This window comes from Symphalangus syndactylus, chromosome 18 (genome assembly GCF_028878055.3).
Source record: "Symphalangus syndactylus isolate Jambi chromosome 18, NHGRI_mSymSyn1-v2.1_pri, whole genome shotgun sequence".
NCBI lineage: Eukaryota > Metazoa > Chordata > Mammalia > Primates > Hylobatidae > Symphalangus > Symphalangus syndactylus.
Window position 1 is genome coordinate 79,399,719 of NC_072440.2, and position 15,317 is coordinate 79,415,035.

Here is a 15,317-nt window from a genome sequence, read left to right on the forward strand (position 1 = left end):
CTCTGATGGCCAGTGATGAGGAGCATTTCTTCATGTGTTTTTTGGCTGCAGAAATCTCTTCTTTTGAGAAGTGTCTGTTCATGTCCTCTGCCCACTTTTTGATGGGGTTGTTTTTTTCTTGTAAATTTGTTTGAGTTCATTGTAGATTCTGGATATTAGCCCTTTGTCAGATGAGTAGGTTGCAAAAATTTTCTCCCATTGTGTAGGTTGCCTGTTCACTCTGATGATAGTTTCTTTTGCTGTGCAGAAGCTCTTTAGTTTAATGAGATCCCATTTGTCGATTTTGGCTTTTGTTGCCATTGCTTTTGGTGTTTTAGACATGAAGTTCTTGCCCACGCCTATGACCTGAATGGTATTGCCTAGGTTTTCTTGTAGGATTTTAATGGTTTTAGGTCTAACATATAAGTCTTTAATCCATCTTGAATTAATTTTTGTATAAGGTGTAAGGAAGGGATCCAGTTGCAGCTTTCTACATATGGCTAGCCAGTTTTCCCAGCACCATTTATTAAATAGGGAATTCTTTCCCCATTTCTTGTTTTTGTCAGGTTTGTCAAAGATCAGATAGTTGTAGCTATGCGGCATCATTTCTGAGGGCTCTGTTCTGTTCCATTGATCTATGTCCATGTTGTGGTACCAGTACCATGCTGTTTTGGTTACTGTAGCCTTGTAGTACAGTTTAAAGTCAGGTAGCGTGATGCCTCCAGCTTTGTTCTTTTGGCTTAGGATTGACTTGGTGATGCGGGCTCTTTTTTGGTTCCATATGAACTTGAAAGTAGTTTTTTCCAATTCTGTGAAGAAAGTCATTGGTAGCTTGATGGGGATGGCATTGAATCTATAAATTACCTTGGGCAGTATGGCCATTTTCACGACATTGATTCTTCCAACCCATGAGCATGGAATGTTCACATTCAAAAGCTAGCAGAAGGCTAGAAATAACTAAAATCAGAGCAGAACTGAAGGAAATAGAGACACAAAAAACCCTTCAAAAAATTAATGAATCCAGGAGCTGGTTTTTTGAAAAGATCAACAAAATTGATGGACCGCTAGCAAGACTAATAAAGAAGAAAAGAGAGAAGAATCAAATAGATGCAATAAAAAATGAAAAAGGGGATATCACCACCGATCCCACAGAAATACAATCTACCATCAGAGAATACTACAAACACCTCTATGCAAATAAACTAGAAAATCTAGAAGAAATGGATAAATTCCTCGACAAATACACCCTCCCAAGACTAAACCAGGAAGAAGTTGAATCTCTGAATAGACCAATAACAGGTTCTGAAATTGTGGCAATAATCAATAGGTTACCAACCAAAAAGAGTCCAGGACCTGATGGATTCACAGCTGAATTCTACCAGAGGTACAAGGAGGAACTGGTACCATTCCTTCTGAAACTATTCCAATCGATAGAAAAAGAGGGAATCCTCCCTAACACATTTTACGAAGCCAGCATCGTCCTGATACCAAAACCTGGCAGAGACTTAACCAAAAAAGAGAATTTCAGACCAATATCCTTGATGAACATTGATGCAAAAATCCTCAACAAAATACTGGCAAACCGAATCCAGCAGCACATCAAAAAGCTTATCCACCATGATCAAGTGGGCTTCATCCCTGGGATGCAAGGCTGGTTCAACATACGCAAATCAATAAATGTAATCCAGCATATAAACAGAACCAAACACAAAAACCACATGATTATCTCAATAGATGCAGAAAAGGCCTTTGACAAAATTCAACAACCCTTCATGCTAAAAACTCTCAATAAATTAGGTATTGATGGGACGTATCTCAAAATAATAAGAGCTATCTACAACAAACCCACAGCCAATATCATACTGAATGGGCAAAAACTGGAAGCATTCCCTCTGAAAACTGGCACAAGACAGGGATGCCCTCCCTCACCGCTCCTATTCAACATAGTGCTGGAAGTTCTGGCCAGAGCAATCAGGCAGGACAAGGAAATAAAGGGTATTCAATTAGGAAAAGAGGAAGTCAAATTGTCCCTGTTTGCAGATGACATGATTGTATATCTAGAAAACCCCATTGTCTCAGCCCAAAATCTCCTTAAGCTGATTAGCAACTTCAGCAAAGTCTCAGGATACAAAATTAATGTACAAAAATCACAAGCATTCTTGTACACCAATAACAGACAAACAGAGAGCCAAATCATGAGTGAACTCCCATTCACAATTGCTTCAAAGAGAATAAAATACCTAGGAATCCAACTTACAAGGGATGTGAAGGACCTCTTCAAGGAGAACTACAAACCACTGCTCAATGAAATAAAAGAGGATACAAACAAATGGAAGAACATTCCATGCTCTAAATTCTTATTCTATGAGCAGCCGCTGAGAGGTGACAAGTGCAAAAACTTTGCCCCACCCGTCAGACACTCCCAGCTACACTTCTATGTAGTGGTGTCTACTCCTACTTACTCTCTCATGGAGCCAAATGTTCACTAATTGTTTTTCACAGTTATACATGTGACAACACCATGCTCTGGCTTGATTTTTTTAAAGGTTACTTGCCAACATAAATACTCCAGGTCCAAGATGAAACAGAGTAATTAAAAACAGGCCTTATTATTCAATTAGTTGATCATCTCTTATTTGCATTACCAATTTATACAGTATTTTCAATTATTTTGCCTATTTTTCTCAATCAAGTGAGCACAACAGGTTTTAACTTACAAAGCTAATATCCAATTTTTAAGGGATTAACAATAACCACGACGGGAGGCAGGTGTGGGGAAACAGGTGCTGGCTTTAAAGGAAATAAAGGTCTGAGCTCATATTCCAAAACTGCCACTTAGTAATGTTAATCAGTAAAGTGACAAAAACAATCGATATTTTGTGGGTTGTTATGAATAGCATATGACAATTACAAAATAATTATATAAAGAATGCAGTACATATAAGGCCCTCAAAATATAGCATTACATAATAATATGCTCACAGTGTCCTTAGCATTTACTGAGCAAGAATCAAAATTCTTTAAGGTTTGTTCCTATTTCTACTCCTAAAGTTAGAAGGTTCAAACGGGAGCCAGGGAATCTCATAATTTGTTTTTGGAGAAGAGTAAGGCAGTGTTTGGAGGGGTATCTTCTGCCACATGCAGTCATCCATAAGGAGTGTCCTACATGGAGATTGCTTCAATGAGATAACTATTGAGTGATCACTTACTAGTTACTCATGCAGCAAATATGATTGACTTCTTGCTACATGCCAGAACTTTGCTAGGTTCTGGGGCAACAGCTGTTTTTTTTTTGTTGTTGTTGTTGTTGTTTCGTTTTTTGTTTTTTTTTTTAATGGATTCTCGCTCTGTCACCCAGGCTGGAGTGCAGTGGTGCGATCTCGGCTCACTGCAACCTCCACCTCCCAGGTTCAAGTGATTCTCCTGCCTCAGCCTCCTGAGTAGCTGGGACTACAGGCATGCGCCACCACTCCCGGCTAATTTTTTTTTTTTTTTTTTTTTGTATTTTTAGTAGAGATGGGGTTTCACATGTTAGCCAGGATGGCCTCCATCTCCCGACCTCGTGATCTGCCCACCTCAGCCTACCAATGTGCTGGGATTACAGGCGTGAGCCACCACACCTGGCCAACAGCTGTTGACACAGGTCTGGTTGTTAAGCGGCTTACATTTAGTAGATCAGATGAGCCAACGAATGGGGTACCAGGGTAGTTTGGGTGCTATAGGAGTACACAGGTGGACAGTACCACCAAATGTGGGAGGAAAGTATCTGGGAAGGCTCTCTGTAGAAAGCAATCTCCTAAAGAATAAGTAGCAGTTAGCTGAAAGAAGACAAACGTTCTAGACAGACAACAATTACAAAGGTCTGAAGTGAGACAGTGCTACAAAATCAAGAACTTACAAGTACTTTAATTCAAGCTATTAAAGTTCTGCTGGAACTTCAGGTGCAACCTGGATGACAGAGTAGGTATGAAGGGGGGTAAAAGAGGAAGGAGAAAATGCAGTTGGCAATGGAAACAGGAGACAGATCATAAAGTGAGGCTGGGCGCGGTGGCTCACGCCTGTAATCCCAGCACTTTGGGAGACTGAGGCGGGAGGATCACCTGAGGTCAGGAGTTCAAGACCAGCCTGGCCAATATGGTGAACCCTCACCTCTACTAAAAATACAAAAATCAGCCAGGCGAGGTGCTGCACGCCTGTAATCCCAGCTACTCGGGAGGCTGAGGCAAGAGAATTGCTTGAATCCAGGAGGTGGAGGTTGCAGTGAGCTAAGATCGTGCCACTGCACTCCAGCCTGGGCGACAAGAGCGAAACTCCGTCTCTAAATAAGTAAGTAAGTAAATAAATAAATAAAGTTGTCTGTAAGCCACTCATTCGAAACAGCTCAGACTTAACCCTGGAAACAGAGAGAAGTTACTTGGGGTAAGAATGGCAGATTTGTCTTTAGGAAGACTATTCTGGCTATAGTGTGGGGAAAGAACTTCTGGGAAAATCTTTTAAACTGTATAAAGAATCTCTATGATAGAAAAAAAAAAAAGCCCCAAAACAGGAAATCCAAACCAACTGCTAAAAAAGTCTTAGCTGTTTTAGAAATACAACATTAACTTGCAATTTAAAGGAAAACTTTTTAAGAGTCCATGATTACAATGATCTGCAAATGTAGCATAGTGAAAGATAGGACCATGTAATCTCAGGGAAGCCTTGCTTCCTGAAAACAAGAGAGGTCCCAACCCTTATCTATCCCTAACCCCTCACCCTCAGTCTTTGTCTCTCATTTAGGAATCAAATTTGCTCAACAAAGTAAGAATACATCTATCAGCTGGGGGAAATTGCTATAAGTGGGTCAGATAACCTTTAAATACTAAATGCTAACAGATGAGAACCAGTTCTGATACCAAGGTCGAGCAAAATTAATCTTAGCTATTTTGCCTGTGGTCATTAAATAACAAGAACGTACGCCGGTAGTTTCTAAGCTAGAATTTCTGAGACCCTACAACAGCAGGGTGTAAACATGAGCACCAGAACACAATAATTAGAATTAAACATTTCTCCAAATATGCCTTTTAAAAATAAATTATGCCAATTAAGCATTAAATGCAAGGATTAAAATTTCACAGACTTCTAGTTAAATCAAAATGTGGTGACAGCTACTGGCACATGACCAAATACCAAAAGAATATCAGCTGTTTCAGAAATAAAACATTTGCTTCCAAATTGCAGAAAAACTTTTTAAGGTCTGTGGTTTAAAAAATCTGCAAATATAGCATAAGAAAAACAGGTAAAGGAGGTCTTTTATGGGTTAAATAAAATACTAAAATCAAATTTTAAGATCAAGATTTTGGGGGCTGTTTGGCTAAAACTCACAAAAAACTTAAGACAAAGTAAATGACTATACATTTCTAAAATGTTAAATATGCACATTTTCTAGAGGATTTAGAAACAGAAGCATTTGTCATTATTACAGACAATTCTTACAAGGTCATGTGCACATTTAAAAAAATAACAATCATCACAACTACTTAGGGGGACATAGTCAAATCCCTTCTCTGAAGGGGATGGATTCATCATGTTTTTTCTCCTGCAGTTAAGGAAAGTCTCATCTTTCCATACTTTCTAAAAATAATTAAATATTCTAAAATATGCTTTGAATATTTGTGATTTACCAACTTGCTTATTTCAAATATTACTATTTCAAAAACTACCATATTTTTATATAAAGTTATTACTTATTTCTTGGCCAGTGTAAAAAGACTAGCACAGTAAAGAATGATGCAATGGGAACTACATCAGACTGGAAGTCAAGATATTCATTCATCCATTCATTCCTTTGTTAAACAAACATCTGAGTACTACTTTAGTGTCAGACAATGAACACTAAAAAGATATTTAAGTCGCCGAAGAAATACATTACTATATTTCATCAAATTTAAGATGCTATCAGTTGTAAGACAAACTCTGTTAAAGAAAGAAAAAAATGCTTTTAATTATAATCTAATGCCTCTTGTTTGCTTTGATTTTTTTCAATCTATTCGGAAAAATTTGGCAGTTCTTCTTGCCTTCAATACATTGCTTGACATTTTAAATGATAACCTTTCTTTATACTCAGTACAAAACAAAGCTTCATCTACTTTTGGGTATCCTTCTTTCTTGGCTCCCATAAAGCACTTGGTTGCTGCTTTTAAAGAAAAGTCAATGGAATTGTGATGATTTATCCAATGGCAAATGTTTATTTCGGTAATACTAAATTTTCATTTCTCTACTTTGGTTCTGTCTTTTTCTCTGTATTCAATAACTTTTTGTTTCAGTGCCAAATCATAATGAAATCCTTTTGAAGATATTTTAAATGGCAATTAAACACAACATACGTAGCGCTGACATCGTGTCCACAACTCAACTGAAATAGTGGCCTAAATGTAACTATAATTAGCTTTCACATGCACAGCTATGGACAACCTGACAGGACAGCCACCTGACTTAGAGCAAATGGAAGATGCCATCAATTGTTAAATACATTCCAATTTTAGAGATATTAAAATATGAAGAAAAGACATCTCATAGAATCACAGCAAGAAATGGCAGCAAGCACTCATGTCACATTATGAAGTAAGCACCAGTGTATGTACTTTACATATATTGTCTCGTAAAAACCTGTAAGGCAAATAGATTAAGTGCTTCCAGATGAGGGAACTAAGACAAGGAAGATTAAAGCAACTTGCCCAACATCACAAAGCTAGCATGAAGCAAGGCTGGCATTTGACTACCGGCAGCCAGAGACCAGAGGCTATGTTTTAGCCACCATGCCATACTACCTTGCAAGTAAATAGTCAATAACCAGCTTGTGATCTGAAGCAAACCACAAGGGAAACCTTTCCTTATTTACAAAATGAGGGAGCTAGAATGGATGTTTATGGGGTTCTTTTCCAGGATAAAAATATTATAACTGTATCAATATTTTTTTGAGATAGGGTCTCACTCTGTTGTCTAGGCTGCAGTGCGGTGGCCTGATCACAACTCACTGTAGCCTTAACCTCCCAGGCTCAAGTGACCATCCTCCCTCAGTGTCCCAAGTAACTAGAATTACAGGCATGCACCACCACACCTAGCTAATTTTTTATTTAATTTTTTTTTTTGTAGAGATGGTGTCTTACTTGGTTGCCGCGGCTGGTCTTGAACTCCTGGGCTCAAGCAATCTTCCCACCTCAGCTTCTCGAGGTGTTAGGATTACAAGTTTGAACCACCATGCCCAGTCAATAATCTTCCACAGTAAAACTTTGTTCTTATTCTGGTTTTTCCTTAAGTCAATACAATTCAAAGACCTTCACTGCCATTAATTGATTAGTGAAAGAAATGCAACTTTCACTATTAATCTAAAATAGACATACTTAGGAAGGTATTTAAGAAAAACACATGCTTGAACCACTATTGCTCTTTTTTAGGGTGATGGCAAAAGGTTGACTATAGGTATAAATGATCCAATTTGTGGGCTTTACTCTGCTTGCTTGTGTAGTCAACTTAAGTCTTTTAAATTTTTAATCCAAAATTTAACATATGATTTCAATGTGTCAGTTTTTAAAGTGACCTACAATGCAGAGCCCCTTATTCTTAAAATTCTGTTCACGTATGAGGGGAAAAAACAACAGACTAATAACAGATGCAAATATTGCAACATTTTCCCTCCTGACCCAATTTAAGGGTGGAATTAAATGTGCATGACACACTTGACAACTCTTCTGCCTCAAGAGGTGTCGTCACACCCTTTGCATTTTCTTTTACAGACCAAGCCAGCTGCTCTCACTCTCTCCCCTAGGGAACCTCCTTTGAGGCCCACAGCATCTGATCATCAGGCAACCTAGTGATCATTAAAATAATTCCAAATATTTCACTTTGAAGTCATCCTAAGGGAGAAGGTAAGTAAAGGAAAGAAATCAAAATCCCACGTCTTCAAAGCTCGTTAGTCTTTCTTAAATGTCAAATCCCAATCTCAGTCCACTTTTCTCTTCTATATGCACATACTCACGCATACACATAAAAAATCTGCCCCAATGGAAATCAGAGAAAACATTTAAAAGTTTTCTGGAAAAAAAGTGAAAAAAGGAATATAAGTGAATATTGGCAAAAGTGGGCTTGAAAAACAAAACAAGTGAGAAGATGCTCCCAGAGGGAAGGCTCTCACCAGAACATCAAATTTGACTATTACGTACCTTTCCATGCTGCCCGGCTCTTTCATAACAAATGACAACATCTTCCCACATGTCTAGCTTTTCAAATATCTGAAGGGCTGAACTGGTACATCCCAACTCAAAGAGCAAACTTGCAAGTTGGCGCTAGAAAAATCAAGTTAAAATAATTAATACTTCTTGGTGTAAAGAGAGATTCCTGTTTCACTTGCAGGTATACCTAATCTGCCTTTTTAGGGGTCTGCTTATTGTAATAAATGTATAAATTCTACAATCTCTACTATTTAGAAGTTTGTAATAATTCAACACATACCTTTACTTTAGAAAACAAGCCTCTTTATAGGGTATAAGGAATTAAAGAACAATATAGAAACTGCTGAAAATACTAAATGTATATAATTTTTTTCTAAGAAATTAAAAAGCAAAAATCAATATTTCTTTTTTACCTAGACAGTCTGTATACAACAATCTCTAATTTATGAGGCTGAGAGCCAATAAATTAATTTTTAAAACTCTGAGCAGTCAATAGAGATGACATAAAATCTATGCATTAGCCCTGCTGAATTTTATTCAGAAGGGCATATCTAGCTCTTTCTCACTCAAAGCTACTTAGATTTATTTCAAGCACATTCTAACAAACTTAGCTACCTAATTTCCCAGTCCCTGGCAGATAAAAAAAAAAGAGCAAACTGAGTTAAGGCCAGTGAAAGTTAAACATATTTAAAAATAAATATATTGTGGTTTATAAGTGTTAACACCTGCACAAATGGAAAAAAAAAATTTAAAGGTTTAAAAAAGTAGGTAAGGTTAGAATAAGGTGTAGTTTCATATTAGAGAGAGCTGTGTTGTTCTCTCTTAAGTATAGTTTTACTACTCTGAAAATTCAATACATATTTAAGAGTTAAGTCCAGAAAATCCAGGACTGACAATATCAGAAATATACCTAAAAATTATAAGCTACAGATTATCAAAATAAATAATGAGAATGGTCCAATACGTCAGTAACCCATGGAATACAGGAGAATTTGGCTGTTTTAGAGACTATAATTGGACATTTTCAAAAACTGCCCATGGCATGTGAGAGCTGGAATAAATCTTAGTGCTTATGCAGTGAGCAGTAAAATATCTTCATTTAACAGATGAAGAAAGTTGATGACATCCAAGATGATATGGCTAGTTAGTAGCAAAGTAGAGACTAATTCTCTTTTTATAATAAACTGTTCTGTTATTTCTCAATCTTTAAAATAATACACAAAGATAGTCCCCATGATGCAAGAAAAAGTAATTAACGTCTTAATGAAAAAGGATCCTTATCTAACTGCCTGAAGATCCTGAAATCCACAGCTTCCTAGGCAGATAAGCATTTGGCCTAAATTCAGTTTGAACAGTATTTGTTTCCTAATGTTTCTGTTCAGAAAAAGATAAAAAGCAACACCCTCAATAGACACATTGTGTCATAACAGCTCAGTCTGAAATGTTTATCCACCAAACCACATAATATAAAGCGCCTAACAAATTTCACAGATCAGAGTCAAAAACACACTAAAAAATTCCAGCTGTTAACACATTCTGGATGAAGAAGCTATTCCTTCTGAGATATCATAAAGCTCTTTTACTTGCGTATGTTTTATTGAGATTCCTTCAATATGTAAATTGAACTCCAATGCATAATAAACCTCCTAGTTCACCCTGTGTTTAAGAATATAACCTACTTAAAGAAGTCTTATAATGGGGATTTTAAATGATTGGATGGTGGGTTGGCATTTACGTTTCTAACTCACTACCTATGTGTATGATCCATGAAAGAGAGGACAGAAAACTGATTAAAATGACAATAGTAGATAAATCATCTGTAATCCCCTGGCTGGCTCCATCTGACTCCACTTAACCTCTCTGTGACTTAGCTTCCTCATGTGTAAAACAGATATTTTTAAAAATTGCTGCAATAAAATAAGAGAATATGTGTGGAATGCAGAATAAAATGTATGCAGCATATTAAGTATGCAGTAAAAGTTGGTTGTTACTAGCTGGTATAATTTCAACCCAATGAAAAGCTAAGGAAAAGAGGTAGACTAAAAGTGAGGAAACTAGAAACCTAGTTCACATACACTTGTGTGATCAACACTGAAAAGCTAATTGCACTGAGCCTCAATTTCTCCTCTGTAACATTAAGAAACTGGGTCAGGTGTCTAAGTTATTTTCAGTGCTAAAATTTTACAAAATAGGGAACTACACCTATAATACAGGAGAATCATGTAGACAAGGGGCCAGAATCCCCACCCCACCATGTGCCATTAGGAGCTACAGTAGGTATTCTCATAGCCTCAGGAAGAGGAGAGTAGTCATGTGTATCTCACAACTTCAAGTATACCAAATAAATGCTTTCTTTTGCTTTTTGTATACAACTTGTTTAAAAGGTTCCTTCTTTGGCAGAAAGTCCTTAAAATAATTTTAATATAAGAAATTATTTCAAAGCCAGGCATGGTAGTGCACATCCGTAGTCCCAGCTGCTCAGGAGGCTGAGGCAGGAGTGATTGCTTAAGCCAAGGGGTTCAAGGCTGTAATGCACAATGATCACACCTGTGAATCACCACAGCACTCCAACCTGTACAATAAAGCAAGACCTCATCCCTTAAAAAATAAGAAGTTACTTTGAAAATGCAAGCATTTATGATTCTCCTATTAATTTCTAGGATTCTATTTCATAAGGTTTTAAATTATTTTAAAAATGTTTTATGAGTCTAATATCACTTTAATCAAAATAGCAATTTGAAGTAGTTAGCAATTCCCAGGTAGATACATTTATTATCTTTAGCAAAATATTTGAAAATTCAAACATAAATTGAAATCATCAATTTATAATGCATTTACCCTTCTAATGCCAAGTAATTTCCATACCCAATGACAAACAACAAAAATACCTGAATGGCCCAGTGAGGTGGTACTTGACAGCAATAGAAAATCTTTAGGCGTTCCAATACAGATGTAGTTTTATCTTCAAATTGGTCTGCAAGAGCCTTAAAGGACATATATCACAATCAGACTCTATATGTATAACTTGTAATAAAATAAGTCCTTATTGTAATAGTTATACAAATGCACATATAAACAATAAAGAACTTAAGTCATTTTGATAAGGTGATAGGATGCGTGAATTTTTTCTTGAATTTCTTTAAATGTTCAAAAAACTTTAAACCTAATCCACATTTACATAAACATGTACACTAAAAACTTACCCGAAAAAGTTTTAATTTCCTATAACAGTTATTTCAAAGAACTAGCCTTATTGATAAGCCTTTTTACTTCTTCTATGAAGAACTGTTCTTTAGCTTATCTATTTCACAACATAATGCCACTTTGACAATGGCACTTTATAATATAAATCAGAGAAAAATTATATGAAGAACTCTATTTAGAATTATTTGCTCAGGAATAAAATGAAAGGAAAAAGTAGCCTATTTGATCACAGAGAGCAAGTTCTCTCACTCTTCAGGAACAGAGCAATAAGGCTGGACATTCACTCATGTGAGACCATCTATATAGTGCAGTGGGCAGCTGCAACCCACATACATGAAAGAATCCCTCTGATGTACTGACATTTCTACAATGGTACTGAATAACCAAACTCTCAGAAGCTACATCAAGAAGCAGACCAACAAGACCAAAATAGCTGACTTTGACACAAGGCGCCAGGGCCAACTACAAAGTCAAAGGCTGGTGCTATCCAGTGGTCAAGTGATCTGTCATAGAAGAGCTCATGTATTCAGCATCAAAGTGAATGAAGACACATTGTGGGATTGCTAGAGAAACATGTGGACAGCAGCCCCATTATCATGATCATTTTCTGCTGCCTCTTCATTTGCCATTCAGTTTACATTAAGTGTACGTATTTTTCTGATATTATACACTTATACCTACTCTCAACTGAGAATTATCATGATCTTTTTTCTACAATGCAGTATTCAAATTTTCTTTTTTTGCCAGTTGACTAGTTTTCACAGACCTCTCTTATGAGGATTAGATGGTAGTACAAAGTCAATGTTAATTTTCTGATTTTATTATACATACTGAGTTACGTAGGAGAATGTCCTTGTCATATTTGAGGATGATGAAGCACCATGTTGGCAACTTACTCTCCAAAACTTCGGGATGCAAAAGACAGTTGCACTGTTCTTGCAACTTTTTGGTAACTTGGAAACTGTTCAAAATTTTTACAAAATTAATTTTTTAGGCCGGGCGCGGTGGCTCACGCTTGTAATCCCAGCACTTTGGGAGGCAGAGGCGGGCAGATCACAAGGTCAGGAGATCGAGACCACAGTGAAACCCCGTCTCTACTAAAAATACAAAAAATTAGCCGGGCGTGGTGGCAGGCGCCTGTAGTCCTAGCTACTTGGAGAGGCTGAGGCAGGAGAATAGCGTGAACCCGAGGTGGAGCTTGCAGTGAGCCAAGATTGCGCCACTGCACTCCAGCCTGGGCGACAGAGCGAGACTCCGTCTCAAAAAAAAAAAAAAAAAAAACATAGCAAGTCCAAGCCTCAGGAGAAAAAAAAGGACAGGAATCTACCATGTCCAGGTAAAAATCTAAGACAAGGAGACCAGTTTCTGAGCAGGGAGGCTTCTCCTAAATTGAAAGTTCTCTATTTTACACTGGGTGGGAGATACATTTATTAGCCTAAGAATATCTTGTATTATGAGCTCAAGTGTGAGAAAACACACATTACACAACACTTCGTTGACAATCCAAGATGTTATTCAGTCAACTCAGTCAGAGCAAACTGAGACATAACCAGACTCCTAAACCATCTTGGTCAAAATATGTTTAAAGCTTTCTGGCCTTACTTCACAGAAACTTAATAGCAAAAGGATTGCATGCTGCTGCCAAAAGCTGTTTAGTTGTGGGTGGGAGGGTAGAGAAGAATAACTTCTGGCTGCATACATATGGTTACAATACATAAATAAAGAGATCACTGAGTTACTTCATAAAAAGGGAACAAATTACTTCATAGAGAAGGGATACTTTTTTATCAATACAGTTTTTTTGGAAAGAAAAAATAACTAATGCTCTCCATTAATAATAAAAACAAAAGCAACATTGTAAAATTTACTGGTACTAACACGTAATAACATGCAAAAAATTTATTTTCAAAAAACTCATGGTTGTTGGCTGTGGTTACTAAAACTAGCTAAAGCATATTAGGTACTCAGTAAATATTTCTTCATTTACTAATAAACACATTTATTATGTATTTCAGATACTCTCAGATACTTTTGGAGTATTTAAGTGTCTCTTACAACTCTCAGATACTCTCCAAAATGGCAAAGACCACTAAAGACAGTGCAGAGAACCAACACTCATTTGACCTGAATGCCATGAATAAGCCCCCCATACAAAAACCTGATTAAGCTATATGCATGATAAAGATCAAAAACAGAACTCTAGGTTGGGTGCCACCCCAAGCACTTTGGGAGGCCAAAGTAGGAGGATCACTTGAGCCCTGGAGTTCGAGACCAGCCTGGGCAACATGGCAAGACCACATCTCCACAAAAAAATCGTTAAAAAATAGCCAGGGTTGGTGGCATGTGCCCATGGGCCCGGCTATTTAGAAGGCTGAAGCAGGAGGATCACTTGAGCCCAAGGAGGTCAAGGCTGCAGTGAGCTATGTTTGTGCCATTGCACTCCTGCCTGGGTGACACAGCAAGCCTGTCTCAGAAGAAAAAAAAGGGGCCAGGCACAGTGGCTCACGCCTGTAATCCCAGCATTTTGGGAGGCTGAGGCAGGCGGATCAGGAATTCAAGACCAGCCTGGCCAACATGCTGAAACTCCGTGTCTACTAAAAATACAAAAATTAGCCGGGCATGGTGGTGCATGCCTGTAATCCCAGCTGAGGCTGAGGCATGAGAATCACCTGAGCCCAGGAGGCGGAGATTGCAGTGAGCCGTGATTGCGCCAATGCACTGCAACCTAGGCAACAGAGTGAGACTCCGTCTCAAAAAACAAACAAAGGAACAAAAAACGCAAAAAAACCCCACACATACACACAAAATGGAACTCTAGCCTATTTTCACTCCTGCACAGAAAATATTTCTTCCTACCTTATGCATGACAACCATCTACATAAAATTTAACTATCAACAAAAACTAAGAACATTAAATTAATATACAAAAGTTAAGGCTTGGCCGGGCACGGTGGCTCATGCCTGTAATCCCAGCACTTTGGGAGGCCGAGGTAGGAGGATCACTTAAGGTGAGGAGCTCTAGACCAACCTGGCCAACATGGTGAAACCCCATCTCTACTAAAAATACAAAAATCAGCCGGGTGTGGTGGTGCAGGCCTGTAATCCCAGCTACTTGGGAGGCTGAGGCAGGAGAATTTCTTGAACCCAGGAGGCGGAGGTTGTAGTGAGTCAAGATCACGCCACTGCACTCCAGCCTGGGCAACAGAGTGAGACTCTGTCTCAAGAAAAAAACAAAAAAGTAAGAAGTCTTGATAGGTGTACTGTTTATTTGCCTACTTCCTCTACTGGATCCAAAGTACTCTTTTTTTTATTTGCTAATTTACTAAAAAGACAGGGACATTGTTATAGTGCATCTCCAGGTTTTTCAGAGCAGGATTATTTCTAGCAACTCAATCCGAAATAATTCCATCATATTCAACCAAACTGGAGTCCTTTACAGGCACAATAAATGTAAAAAAATCAGTGATGGCAAGTGAAGCCACTTGGATTATGTCCTTGTTCTATCCCCAGCAAGTAAGTACTTTAACTACAATGGCACTTATCTATGAGATGATTTTTTTAAACAATACTTGTATTTTCAATGGTCTAGGAGTATGGCTTTATCAAAAGAGTATTTTGTTTTACTTCAAGCATTTCAGAAGGTTTGTTGATTAATTTTAAGCCGAACACAAGTATTAGGTACATTCATTAGAAGCAAACCATGTGCCCAAATAGCCTGCAAGAAGACAATGGAAGAATGTCAGGTACTATGAGAATGGGACTGAATGAAAGTGAAGCCTCACTACTATTGAGGTATTTATGTGCATGAATGCGAACATAAACAATGTGCTCCATGAGAAAGAAGTACCTCGCAAGCTTTCACACACGCCCAGAAATTTAGGTAAATGGTCTCCAAAGCAGTGTGTCCTACCCTTGCACTTACCCATT

General features: G+C 37.7%; 1 protein-coding gene across 1 annotated transcript in view; it reads right to left on the minus strand.

Moving 5' to 3' along the window:
• TTC27 (tetratricopeptide repeat domain 27) overlaps nucleotides 1-15,317 on the minus strand; it is a 196,288-nt gene that overhangs the window by 76,819 nt on the left and 104,152 nt on the right. Inside the window, exons 11-12 of the mRNA XM_055253546.2 lie at nucleotides 11,075-11,170; nucleotides 8,178-8,300 (exon numbers count right to left, since the gene is read on the minus strand). Of these exons, the coding sequence (XP_055109521.1) occupies nucleotides 8,178-8,300; nucleotides 11,075-11,170 (219 nt within the window). The remainder of the gene's footprint in view (nucleotides 1-8,177; nucleotides 8,301-11,074; nucleotides 11,171-15,317) is intronic.